The sequence below is a fragment of the Volvox carteri genome (genome assembly GCF_000143455.1).
Source record: "Volvox carteri f. nagariensis unplaced genomic scaffold VOLCAscaffold_65, whole genome shotgun sequence".
NCBI lineage: Eukaryota > Viridiplantae > Chlorophyta > Chlorophyceae > Chlamydomonadales > Volvocaceae > Volvox > Volvox carteri.
This window is the reverse complement of record NW_003307608.1, coordinates 522,840-535,133: the sequence shown is the minus strand read 5'-3', so window position 1 is coordinate 535,133 and position 12,294 is coordinate 522,840. Positions and strand designations below refer to the sequence as shown.

The 12,294-nt window shown below is 52.9% G+C and overlaps 1 protein-coding gene across 1 annotated transcript; it reads right to left on the bottom strand.

The window, feature by feature from the left end:
• Positions 1–1,266: 1,266 nt before the first annotated feature.
• VOLCADRAFT_97869 (uncharacterized protein) lies at positions 1,267–6,850 on the bottom strand (the record flags this gene model as incomplete). Its single annotated transcript, XM_002956762.1, has 8 exons — positions 1,267–1,316; positions 1,440–1,574; positions 2,274–2,419; positions 2,668–2,819; positions 3,232–3,276; positions 3,894–3,964; positions 5,656–5,924; positions 6,810–6,850. 8 exons carry the CDS (start codon positions 6,848–6,850, stop codon positions 1,267–1,269), a joined length of 909 nt encoding a protein of 302 aa, XP_002956808.1.
• Positions 6,851–12,294: the final 5,444 nt, after the last annotated feature.

The window sequence follows — 12,294 nt, the reverse complement described above, 5'->3', positions numbered from 1 at the left end:
GCACACGCACTGTTGCGCAAAGATACAGCGCCTCCGCTCGCCCCTCGGCCAGAGACTTCCCTACCCTAAGGCCAGCTGGCCCCAAGCCACAACGCACACGTAACTTAGTGTGCATACAAGGAACCACGCATGCATGTACGGCAAAATCCTCCCGCCGTACCAGCAGCAACCACGGCCGTACCAGTCGAGCGACGGCAACAGCACTGGCTTAATAGATCAATCTGCATCTCAGACACGCTGTGACACGGTCCCCATCGCCAAGCAACTTGAAGAGCATATGCCAAAATCCAACGAGCTGCATGTTATATATTAGCACCAACAGCAAGATGTATGATATGGTACGAGCACGGTTACATCTTCATCGTGTGGAATTGAACTCCACAAAAAACGTTATGCATATATGCTGTCCTTTAGGTCTCTCCTCTAGGTCTAGCTCGCTCCATGTGAATGAACGTATAAGCCCCAACTGTGGTAAACAAGATCGGCGGATAGGCATCACGATCCGCATGCATCACGATGATGGGCTGCTGATACATACAACCCGCCCTGCGCGTATACTACGCAGCACTATCGCCTATCATGCATATATGCATCACGCATATACATATGCACCATCTAATTTCACGTCCTGACGTCCCTGCCGCAAACAGTATTACTAGTGCAGCGAGATGAGGATGCAGCAGAAAGACGACACAGGCGAAGCGACGACGTGGCTACGTGCTGGATTTTTCGTTCTAGATTTCTTCCATGCACCCGAACAGACCCACATCGTAATGATCAGCATTAGCTTATGAACTCATCGCCCTTACTAACGGCATATCCCAAACCCTACCTGCACTCATTATTATTCATGTATTCCAAATCCCAGAGAAGTTTTTTATATCCTTAATAATAATAATTTATGAATATATTGCCGAGGCAGGCAGGGCAACAAACTCCTCGCCCTCCTTTTTTTATCACCTAATCTGCCAGCACACCTGCCGCGCTTTTACACCTTCTCGCTCGCTGCTTAGGATCTAGAGAGCCCAAGACAGCAAAACCAACGCCGTCACGGCGCCATAACTCACCATCGTTTCAGGGAACGCTAAAACCTCATATGCATATTTCACTCGCCATCTCCCGATACGCATATTACCAGCGTGACAAGCAAATTGCCTGCCTTTGAACAACCACCTTCCCTAAAAACACGAAGCTTAGCATCCCTACCGAGCGACTCGTCGATGGGCCTCTTCTCAACAAGCCGCAAGGGGGGCCTAAATAAGCTTGTCAGATGTTGTCTCGACCTGTTAGAATACCGTTAGATACCGTTGCAACCCCTGCAGTGGGATGGAGGATTTAAAAGCATGTCATATCCTGATGGCATGTCAGTAATCTGGCCCCGCCCATCCAAACGGCCATATTGCTGAACCCTGAGCGACTGGTCAGCAGGCAGCGCGCACGTGACAGCAGGTACAGGTCCACAAAGATGTCCACCAACTCATCGTGGGCATGCTGGCCCAGGTCGATGTGCCGCGCGACAATGTTGGGCGTGATGAGGCGGCGGAGCTCCCGATTCGCGACCATCTGACGAAAGACTGTTTTTCATAAATAAGGACCGGCCAGCCGGCCAGCCAGCAGACGAAGGAACATGAAAGGGGGGCATGGGGATAGAGAGTCTAGGTTTGCTTCATGGCGCCGTCAAGGAACTCGACAATGTGTGTTAATTGCGTGGATTAATTTTCGACGCGTTGTGCACATGCACGTGGAATGAGGGCAGGACTATGAAGTTAAATGCTTGCTGGGTGCCGCAGACGTCGGCTAAGAAGGGCTACACAAAAAGGTGCCAAGAGAGCAATATAGCGTGCCGTGCCAGGATCAACGGCGCCTGTTTGGAGGGAAAAGAATTCTCATAGTGATAATTAATATATATACTTCTCTGGGCTTCTTAAATCGTAAAGGAACCCATGAAACGCTAGGATGGACAGGGCGATGCCAGGGGATTGGGGGCCTCGCCTGGGGCCGTTATTACCGGGTAGCTAAATTAGGCTCCCTATTAGTAGCCTAAAAAAATTATATTATCGCTGATCGTACAAGAAGCCACTGAGTCGCTGCTCCCACTAAAACTGCAACCTACACCATTCGGGACCGCAACCAGACTATGTCCAGGAGGCGAAGCAAGAGGATGAGGATGCGGACGAAGAGACATCAAGGCAGCAACCGAAAGCAACTGTCGGTTGCTGGGTCGTACATTGAGACGTCATGGTCACGGATAGGTGGGGGCCCTTATCACTTACCGTTGAAATCCGTGACGAGTAGCATGGGCCGCTGGTCTAAATCCACATCCACTTTACGTGCCATCCCCTCCGCACAGCTCAACACCCTGCTCAGCTCCGATGCCATGATGCCCTTCTCCGACATGCCGTCCGCGTCGAAATGCCGCCTGTCACAGTGTGTGCGTAGGTAGTTGGCACGCCCGCTGCATTCGCTGTCCGACACCATGCAGTGAAGTACCCCGCCCTGCACCACCCTGACAGCGGCCCGTTTTTTGACGCTGTCCTGGATGTTTGCCGCCCCACGGGCCCCGGTTATCACAGCTCATTGCCAAATTCCAGCTCTTCGCTATCGCAGCTAGCTCCTTTTTGGCTCGACGCCTTTGCCTTACAACTATCCTCACCACCGTCACCTTACCAGTGCCAAGCAACGTAATCAACGGATTCGGAGCCATAGAGCTGTTGCAGGTGCGCATCGCCGCGCGCCGCAATCAGCGGATGTGGCTTAAACAGGAACTTGAAAAAGCAAGAGCCGTCCTCATACAGCCGGTCCACGGGTTGAACCCCCACCTAAACGGGGGTAAATCCTCGGTTATCGTTAGCTCTCCGGATTTACAAATTAGTATGGCGAATGGAAGCTGCTGTGGTAAACAATTCAACATTTAACGGGACCGTCTGTATGGTTGCCATGGAAAGAATCACGCGCCTACTTCGCCCATTGAAGCAGGAAGCTTTCCGTAGACGGCGGATCTTCTTTACAAAAGCGGCGGACATTACAAAGTGCATTCTCTGCGTTCTGTACGCCTGCTGCCGTTCGCGCCATGTCACATGGGGGCGGGCCATTCCGTAAGCTTTCTCCGCCATGCCAATCTATCTGGCTTTCAAATTTTATGCACCCGAACCTCTGAATACACGTCCCCAGTCATGCCATCGTACACATGCCCTAGCCTGAACACGTAGTGCTAGCCCTGTCCCACCCTACCATATCTCTGGTATCGAAGTGCTGGTTGCTGTTGGTGGTATAAACCTGGGAAAGGGACATGCAGGGGTTCCGGTTGCACGTGATTCAAACAGGCTGCAGGCCGTCAATCAAGCTGGGTGCTGTCCATCAACGCGTGGGCGCTGCCTAGGTGAGGCCGTTGTATACCCCCTGAGAGGCTCCCAAGTGATGGAGAGATTCCGGCAAAAGGTTTGGCTGCGGGCCACTGGCGCGATCAAGAACCCTTGCAACGTGAACCGTACGACGTAATATCAGTGTAGCAAACGAACATACCGACGTCCGTACAGATATTCGTACGGAGTCGTTTTTACCGGTCTAATGGTAGCAGGCAAATCCTGTGGATATGGATATGATGGTGTGGAGGTACAAGCCAATAGACAGCCCGTTTAAAACAAAGCACACATGCCCGGTAAATTGCCTTGCTAGCTTTGTCCAGCAACGTAATAACACGCATTCATTCATACATGGCGTGCATGCGCGCCATGGTTTGTAATTCATGGATTCCGAGAAGTATTACAGCATTTGGCGCGCAACGAACTTAAGTTACCCCGAATGATCCACCGTACACGTACAACCCATGACGGATATACGGATCAATAATCTGCAAAAGTGATTGGTGAGCAGTGATACCAGTGATGACGAACCTTTGTCGAAAGAAATTTTTCCAAGGCAGTCGGCACTTGTCGGTACACAGCATCGTTGAAATCATCGGTGCCTGTCCGTACACATGCATGGAAAAGCAGACAGACATTCGTGAGAACAGGCGTGTAGTATCCTGGCGGGCAGTATCCTGGCGTGTAGTATCCTGGCGTGTAGTATCCTGGCGGGCACACCACGTGATCTGCATCCGCCGATCGGCGCTTTTCTAAAGTCGTGATATAAAAACGCGCCAGTCGTGGCGCAGTAAGCATTATCATTCCTTGCACCTCATTCGTCGCGATTGTTACCCGCCATTTCCGTGTAACAGGTCGTACACCGCTAGTGCTACCACGTCGACTACCATTCTACGACATGCCGTACAACGGTGAACAACCCGTACGTGTCACCGTTTACAGTGCTGCTTGCTGCAATGGACATGTCATGCATACAGCTCTCCGAATGTGGGGGACGCCGTGACATCCCGGCTGCCTCTCTGGGTCTTCTCGCTACCCTGCGCCGTATTATGATCAGCTTGCGATTCCGCGGTGCGCAGATAGCAGTGCAATGGGCGGCCCATTGTGGGCCCATGTTCGTCGCTGGCTGCAGTGCCGCTGCCCCGCACTTCGTAGTTCATGTCGCCGTGATGGTGCCACTTTGGCCGGTGTTCAAGGAGAGTGCTGCTCACTGCTCGCGCAACCTCGCTCGCAGGAATACTGAATACTTGGAACATTGAACCCATCATAGCCCATCCATGCGGTATATACGCAGACTTAGGTCAACTTAGACCCTCCTTTTTAGATGTCATTAGAGATTTAAGTAGACTTAGGTTAGAAGACTTAGATCTTTGGGTTGAAAGGAAGTTCCAGCTTTATACTTCGGGGTTTTAGGAGCAACAGTATATTAGTATGGAAGGTATGTAGTAACCCACGCAAAGGGGCTGTCCCTGTACTGGGCTGCCAAGTGCTGTCCCAGTACTGGGCTGCCAAGTGCTGTCCCAGTACTGGGCTGCCAAGTGCTGTCCCAGTACTGGGCTGCCAAGTGCTGTCCCAGTACTGGGCTGCCAAGTGCTGTCCCAGTACTGGGCTGCCAAGTGCTGTCCCAGTACTGGGCTGCCAAGTGCTGTCCCAGTACTGGGCTGCCAAGTGCTGTCCCAGTACTGGGCTGCCAAGTGCTGTCCCTGTACTGGGCTGCCAAGTGCTGTCCCAGTACTGGGCTGCCAAGTGCTGTCCCAGTACTGGGCTGCCAAGTGCTGTCCCAGTACTGGGCTGCCAAGTGCTGTCCCTGTACTGGGCTGCCAAGTGCTGTCCCAGTACTGGGCTGCCAAGTGCTGTCCCAGTACTGGGCTGCCAAGTGCTGTCCCAGTACTGGGCTGCCAAGTGCTGTCCCAGTACTGGGCTGCCAAGTGCTGTCCCTGTACTGGGCTGCCAAGTGCTGTCCCAGTACTGGGCTGCCAAGTGCTGTCCCAGTACTGGGCTGCCAAGTGCTGTCCCAGTACTGGGCTGCCAAGTGCTGTCCCAGTACTGGGCTGCCAAGTGCTGTCCCAGTACTGGGCTGCCAAGTGCTGTCCCAGTACTGGGCTGCCAAGTGCTGTCCCAGTACTGGGCTGCCAAGTGCTGTCCCAGTACTGGGCTGCCAAGTGCTGTCCCAGTACTGGGCTGCCAAGTGCTGCCCCAGTACTGGGCTGCCAAGTGCTGTCCCCCTACTGGTTGCACCCATCCCAGGGAGACGTGTACACTACGTACTTGTCAATTATTTTATCTAACTTACTCAGAGTACTACTGCCGTTACGAAATAACATTTCGTCCAAGCCCGAAAACGTCCAGTCGATTTCGTTGGGGACCAAGAAGTCGGTAAGAGGTGCTGGCTTCGTCCAGTCCACCAACAGAATTTTCTTGTACGTAATTGCGACTCGCAGAAGCCACAATGCGCCCCGGATGCGGTCACCTGAAAACCAGGGAAACAACAGGATATCCTTTCCAAGCCTCCTTAATGATCGCATGGCCATGCTCATGTGTTCATCCGCCAGCAGCGGATACCTGTAAAATGATTCAATAACCGAGCGATGCAGAACTTTGCCATGGCGTTGTAAGCAGGATTGCCAAGAGTTGCCAGGCTAACCTTGTCACCTGATCGCTCGCCTGCATACCTGTTCCCGCACATGACCCTCCCCAGCAGATGTGGACCAAATATTGGGCATCTGGGGATAACTTGTTGGCGTTGTGAAATGCTTTGTACTCTTCAATTATCTGTCGGTAGGGCTCAAGGCATTCTGCAGGCTGCGCCCGGGTAAGTGCAAGGCTGTGAACAAAAGCAATGACTGTTATTAGGAGGCGGTACCGTGACAGGCCGCACATTCTACTGTACAATCTATAACTTTGGCAGGGTAATCTGCTGTAAAATAGCGTGCGAGCACTACGAAACGTTGGAAAGTCCATATACAGTGGTACGCCTTTCACGACCAGCAATTCCTTGCTAATGAGTTTTCAAGGTTTGCAGCTGGCGTCCCTGCTGGCCTCAAGCTTCATGACTCCGCCGAACCAGGACTAGGCAGCGCCTAGCTACAGGATTGTGCAGATGCGAAAAGCAAGCCTAAAGTACATTTTTTGAGATATTAATAGTGCGATCCTTTGGAGCCCCCGTATTGTTGCTGGGCCGTGGTATTAGCAGTACGAGCTGTAGTGCATAATATCGCATGTCCCAGCCGCTGACTTGGAAACCAGCGCTGTCCATCCCGTCTCATCTGGACTTGACTTACAGGCGTATAATTAGCCGTGCCTGTGACCATCTGCTCTAATCTCTTTTCCTGTCCTCTCTAATTGTCAGGACAAGATTGGCGAAATTCAAACTATTCCTAGTTCGTGATATTACTATTTTATTGGATTTTTTTTAAAAACATCCTAGCTCGTATCGCTCGTACGTACGGCAGCCTCAAGAACATTATAACACAATGCTCTGCAGCCATATATGACGCGTCCAATCCATCATGCTTGGAGTATATGGAGTTTACGGAGTATGGGAAGGATGGTGGGTGAAGGATGTTTCCGCTTGGCTAAACACTAACATTAAGTTCAAAAGATATCGCTTCTAGCACAGCGAATCTGAAAGGGAACCAGGCCGCTCCTAACAACTGGGAAGCGTAAGCTGACTTTACTGGCCGATATACTTGCGTAAGCACAGAAGATCGGGCTTTCAACTTCAACTTAGACTTACAATGTTCATAAAATGGTCCGCTTAAATAGTCATAATAGCGCGCCATAACCTCACACGTAGAACCACACGATCAAGCTCCACTAGCTCCGAAGTTACGACATGGTCTCGGAAGCGCGCGCTAACGAACTGCAAAACCTTACACACTCCCCTCCTTAAAAACAAGCACCGTCCTCGGTGCGAAAACGTCACTAAGCGGCCATAGTCGTGCGCCTCTCCGATTCCCTGAACGAAATCGGTACCAGGCTAACGAGGGGAAGGCAAAAGGGAACCGGAGTCAAGGCAAAACCTTCCCCGCACTGGATACCGGCCTAAAATGTGGCGCACGACTCCTACCATATCCGGCTTAAGAATCCGGAGAAACGCAAAAGCTGCTACGAAAACGACTTAAATCTGACTACACGGAACCCAAATACCCAGACGCGAACACACACGTGAAATGCAATACCACACTACGTTGAACTGACTGGTGTAATCTACGGACAGGAACAGAACGAAGACGCACAGATATACCGAATACACATGATGACACACACACACATCCAGCAGCAGCTCTATTCTGCTAAGAACTGTACGATCCTTGGGGCATGCTCCGGGAACTTGGCTCTGAACCACGCATAGCGATCTGATAGCCTGAACGCGGTCCAGCTTGGGCTCCTCAGGAAGGCACGAAGCGCTGGCAGGTTGTGCACGTCGTCGTATGGTTCCCATGAGGGGTCGCGTTTACTACTTGTGGACCACTGCACGAGGAACATGACGGACGGGCGTGCGCGCTTGTTGTACCCTAGGCGAACAGCTGTAACAACGGTATCTGCACTGTCATATGGGGATTCTAGTGCAGTAGGGGCTGCAGGTGGAGGTGGTGGGCGGCTGGGAAAGAGCGCTGGATCGTTGTCGGTCCATGGGAGAAGGCGGCTGATGTGGAATACTGGATGCAGGCGGCAGGGGGAATGGAGAATGACGGTGTTGCCGCTGGTGGCGCTGCTGGTGCGCCAGTCCACTTGGGGGTTGTTGGTAGTAAGCCAGGGTTTCCCAAGGATGGCATCATATCCGTCAAGGTCAAGGGTGAAGGTGGTGCGCTCATGGTGAGAATGGATGGTCAGAGAGGAGGGTGGAGGTGCAGAGGGGGAGATGTCTGTTGGCCAAACGAATGCGAAATGACTGCGATACTGGTGGTGGAGGTTGTGAAAAGTGGGTGATAAGATGAACTATGTGGGATCGAGGTGGTGAAGGGTGGTCCGGTGGTTGGGGTGGGGGTGCTAGATGGGGAGTGGAGATATGTTGGATGAGGTTTTTAACAGATGTGGAAGGTGGCGATGGATGGTTGGCGGAAGCGAATGATGGATGAGACGAGGTGGAGACGTGGTGAAGGGTGGTATCGGGAAACAGGGTGGCGGATGTAGACGCTAGAGTAAAGGGATGTAATCAATGTTCGCCTGGCATGCTCCCGTCGTTGTCGACATTGCAGCTGCACGAGCACGCTTGCAGCCGGTACGACGGGCAGGCTTACGGACGATTTTAGCGAGACGAAGAACGTTAAACGCTACGTTGTTGTTCGTATGCACAGCAGACGACGTCGGCAGGCTGTGGCTGACCGTATCTGCCGGCGACGGCCTAGTGGCCGGTTTAGCGTTGGTCTGGGGATCGGTTGCGGGTGGGTAGCTTCGTGTCTGTGATAGCTGCGGGAATCGTCGTGCTGTCGTCGGAGGGAATGAAGGTCTTCAGGAATGGATGACACGGAGGAGCAGGAGAGTGAGCGGGCGGGTGAGCGGGGCGGTGATACATCGGGAAGCATAGGAAGGGCTCCATAGACGATTCGCCCGAGTTTGGTGGCGGTGGAAGCCATGGTTGTGAAAGAAGACGATGATTTCGACGATGACGATGTCAGCGGTGTCGATGATGACGACGAAGACAAAGACGATGGCGATGAGGAGGACGACGATGGCGATGACGATGAAGATGATGGTGATGAGGGCGATGACGAAGTGATGAGGGTGAAGACGAAGTGATGAAGGCGAAGACGAAGTGATGAAGGCGAAGACGATGTGATGAAGGCGAAGACGATGTGATGAAGGCGAAGACGATGTGATGAAGGCGAAGACGATGTGATGAAGGCGAAGACGATGGCGCGATGGCGCGATGGCGCGATGGCGCGATGACGACGAAGACGATGGCGACGATGAAGAGCTCGGCGAGGAGGATCACCTAGGTCTCGATACCAATTGAAAGGGAACCAGGCCGCTCCTAACAACTGGGAAGCGTAAGCTGACTTTACTGGCCGATATACTTGCGTAAGCACAGAAGATCGGGCTTTCAACTTCAACTTAGACTTACAATGTTCATAAAATGGTCCGCTTAAATAGTCATAATAGCGCGCCATAACCTCACACGTAGAACCACACGATCAAGCTCCACTAGCTCCGAAGTTACGACATGGTCTCGGAAGCGCGCGCTAACGAACTGCAAAACCTTACAGAATCACCCATGCAATACGATGTTAGTTTGTTACAGTGATAAAAAGCGAAATTTCTCTAAAATGTTCGCATATCGGGTGCCGGCGGACCGGGCGCCGTACACGCTCGTCCAGCTGGGCGACCTAAGTGGGACGCGCGCAGGGACGCGACCTTTTCGACCTGGCAACTCGCAGATTTTGGTCGGCTCGCGCGACATTTCATTAGAGGACCTTTGTATGGAACTTTTTCAGGTCGCTCGAGTGTCGCAGGAGCAGTGGTGACGCACTTTGTGGAGTGATGCACGTCCATGGAGTCCAGGAATTAACTTTGCGCAAGCAGCCACTCTGTATGGCCAAGTAGCAATCCAATTTCCATTCTTCGTAAAGAATCGGGAGAGTAACGCTACAGGAGCGTCCATATAATAATAGGACAAGGGGCTCCGCTCGTCAAAGTAGACTTTGACGTGGTGGCGTTAGTAGAACCAAAACTAACTCCAGAAAAGCTTTACGAAATTCATCAAGAATACGGTGAACCCAAAGATAAGAACAAGCGGAACCTTGCGGAACCGAACGCAATCGATCAACGCAGCGATCACTCATGAAAACACCAAGAGATGCAATGGAGGCTCACTCTAGGAACCAGGATTCCAAGGACAAAGAGGTTCGGCAGGTCAACTCGTCGGGTCAAGTCAAGTCGCATGTCGCACGAAGTGCATTTTCCACAGGACAACGTATTACAAGTGACCGATTATCTCCGACACTGTCACATTTACATGCGCCGCACGGTGGTGGCCTGGTGGGGCTGCGGGACCTTAACCGCGGTGGGTGGTGGGGGAGCCACCCTGCGGCAGCATCACTCCTGGGCCTGCCCCGTGGCCCTGGGCACGGTGGGCCAAATTCAATTGCAGATGGTTGTTCGGGTGAGCCGAGCAAAGCTCTGGCTGATGCAAGCGCCACCCCCTTGGAGGGCTGTGTGTAGGTTGTGGTAGTGTGTCCTGAGGTGCCTGTGTAGGCGACTTTCCCCGAGTCCTGCTTTATAATTTTCTGGTGCAGTTGCGATGCGTCGCTGTTGCCCCCTGTTTGGTAGTGGTGTCCCGCTGGGTGTCTCTGCATTTTTGGGTGTTCTGCTGGCGGGCTGTAGCTACTGTTCACTTTCGGGCATTGTGATGCGGGGATGCATTGCACCGACCTTGCACGGGGTCCACTGTAACCTTCATTCATTCAGTGTATGTGAAGAAGTGCATGAATTCTCGGTCTTAGAGGGCATTGCGTTATGTGTGTAGTGTAAGGTGTGCAGGATTTCACACGCAGCGCAAGTCGCGCGCCTGCCAGGGATTCACACGGCAGCCCCGGCCCATCATCAGATCACACGCAGCGCAAGTCGCGCGCCTGCCAGGGATTCACACAGCAGCCCCGGCCCATCATCAGATCACACGCAGCGCAAGTCGCGCGCCTGCCAGGGATTCACACGGCAGCCCCGGCCCATCATGAGCCTATGACAGCTGCCGCCACGTCAAGGCGATTTGCTTTGTGTGCTCGTGAGGCAGGGAGCTCTGTCCAGCTGCCGCTGCTTCTGATGGGGTGTTACAATGTGGGCGGCTCGTCCCGAGAGAGGACAAGCACCGGGGGCTATGACCGGGCCGAAACACAGGGGCGTGCGGGCGCGTGGCTCTACGTCCGTCTGTTCCGCCGCGCTCGCCTCACCCCCTCACTCACGCCAACCGGGGCGCTGTCCCAGCCCCTGGCTAGGCAAAACAGCGGACACAGAAGACTGCGAACCGAACTAAGCGAGAGCCGCACGAGAGGCGCCACACTTCTGCCTTCTGTGATTGCGCTAAACATGTACCCGTTTGGTACCTGCTGAGGCTTTGCTGCTTGACCATCCACGCTCTTCTCGCACGTGGGTTTGTGACCTTCACAGCTGCTCCTCTATCTGTTACCGCAATCGTGCTCGCTGCCATCGGAGCGGTTACCTTTCGCTAGTACCCATACTTGCGTGAAACACTCTTATATCAACCGAGTCTAATACAATGACCAGCAGTGAATTTGACAAAGTGTCCTGCTCTCATCCAAAGTCAGACCTGTGCCTAAATGCGAACGTAAAGGCACAATTCTTTGTCAATATGTTCTTCGTTAAACGTCTTACTTATAACACTCGTAGAAATTGCGAATATATGAGTTTTTGGTGCTTATGTGAGCTCGAATGGGCTGGGGACCGGAAGGCACATAAATTAGGTCCCTCGCCGGTCCCACGGTCGTACATTCCGGGTCCCCTGGCCCTAGATATGCCCTACATAAAGGGCCCCCGTACGCACAAACGTCTCGTACACTAGTCCACATTAGTGGCATAATGTAGTGATGGTTACGGGAAACGCTAAGTGTAAAGGTCTTGAGATTGTTAGCAAGAGCCTTATGCTAATGAGCGTTTGTCTGTTATCAGTTGTCCGACGATAGGCTTCATCTTGTAGACTGTGTGCTATTTTTGCCTTTGTCGATTACTTAGGGTTTGAGCGGGTGTGGATAGGGGGGTGTTGATAGTGGCTGGGGTGGTGGGTTGGAAACCGTGACTGGCGTACTAAGTCCAAAAGGCCGCATTTCCATGGCCGTGTTGTTCTCTAGGCCGTCGGCAGCAGGGTGCTTCCTGAACCGGGCGGCATCGGCCTGAATTCGCGGCTGCAATCCTTGGCTCCGTTCGGCTTGTGGCCCCTAAGAAGATGCAGGGGACACAAATACAGATGTGCTCCACG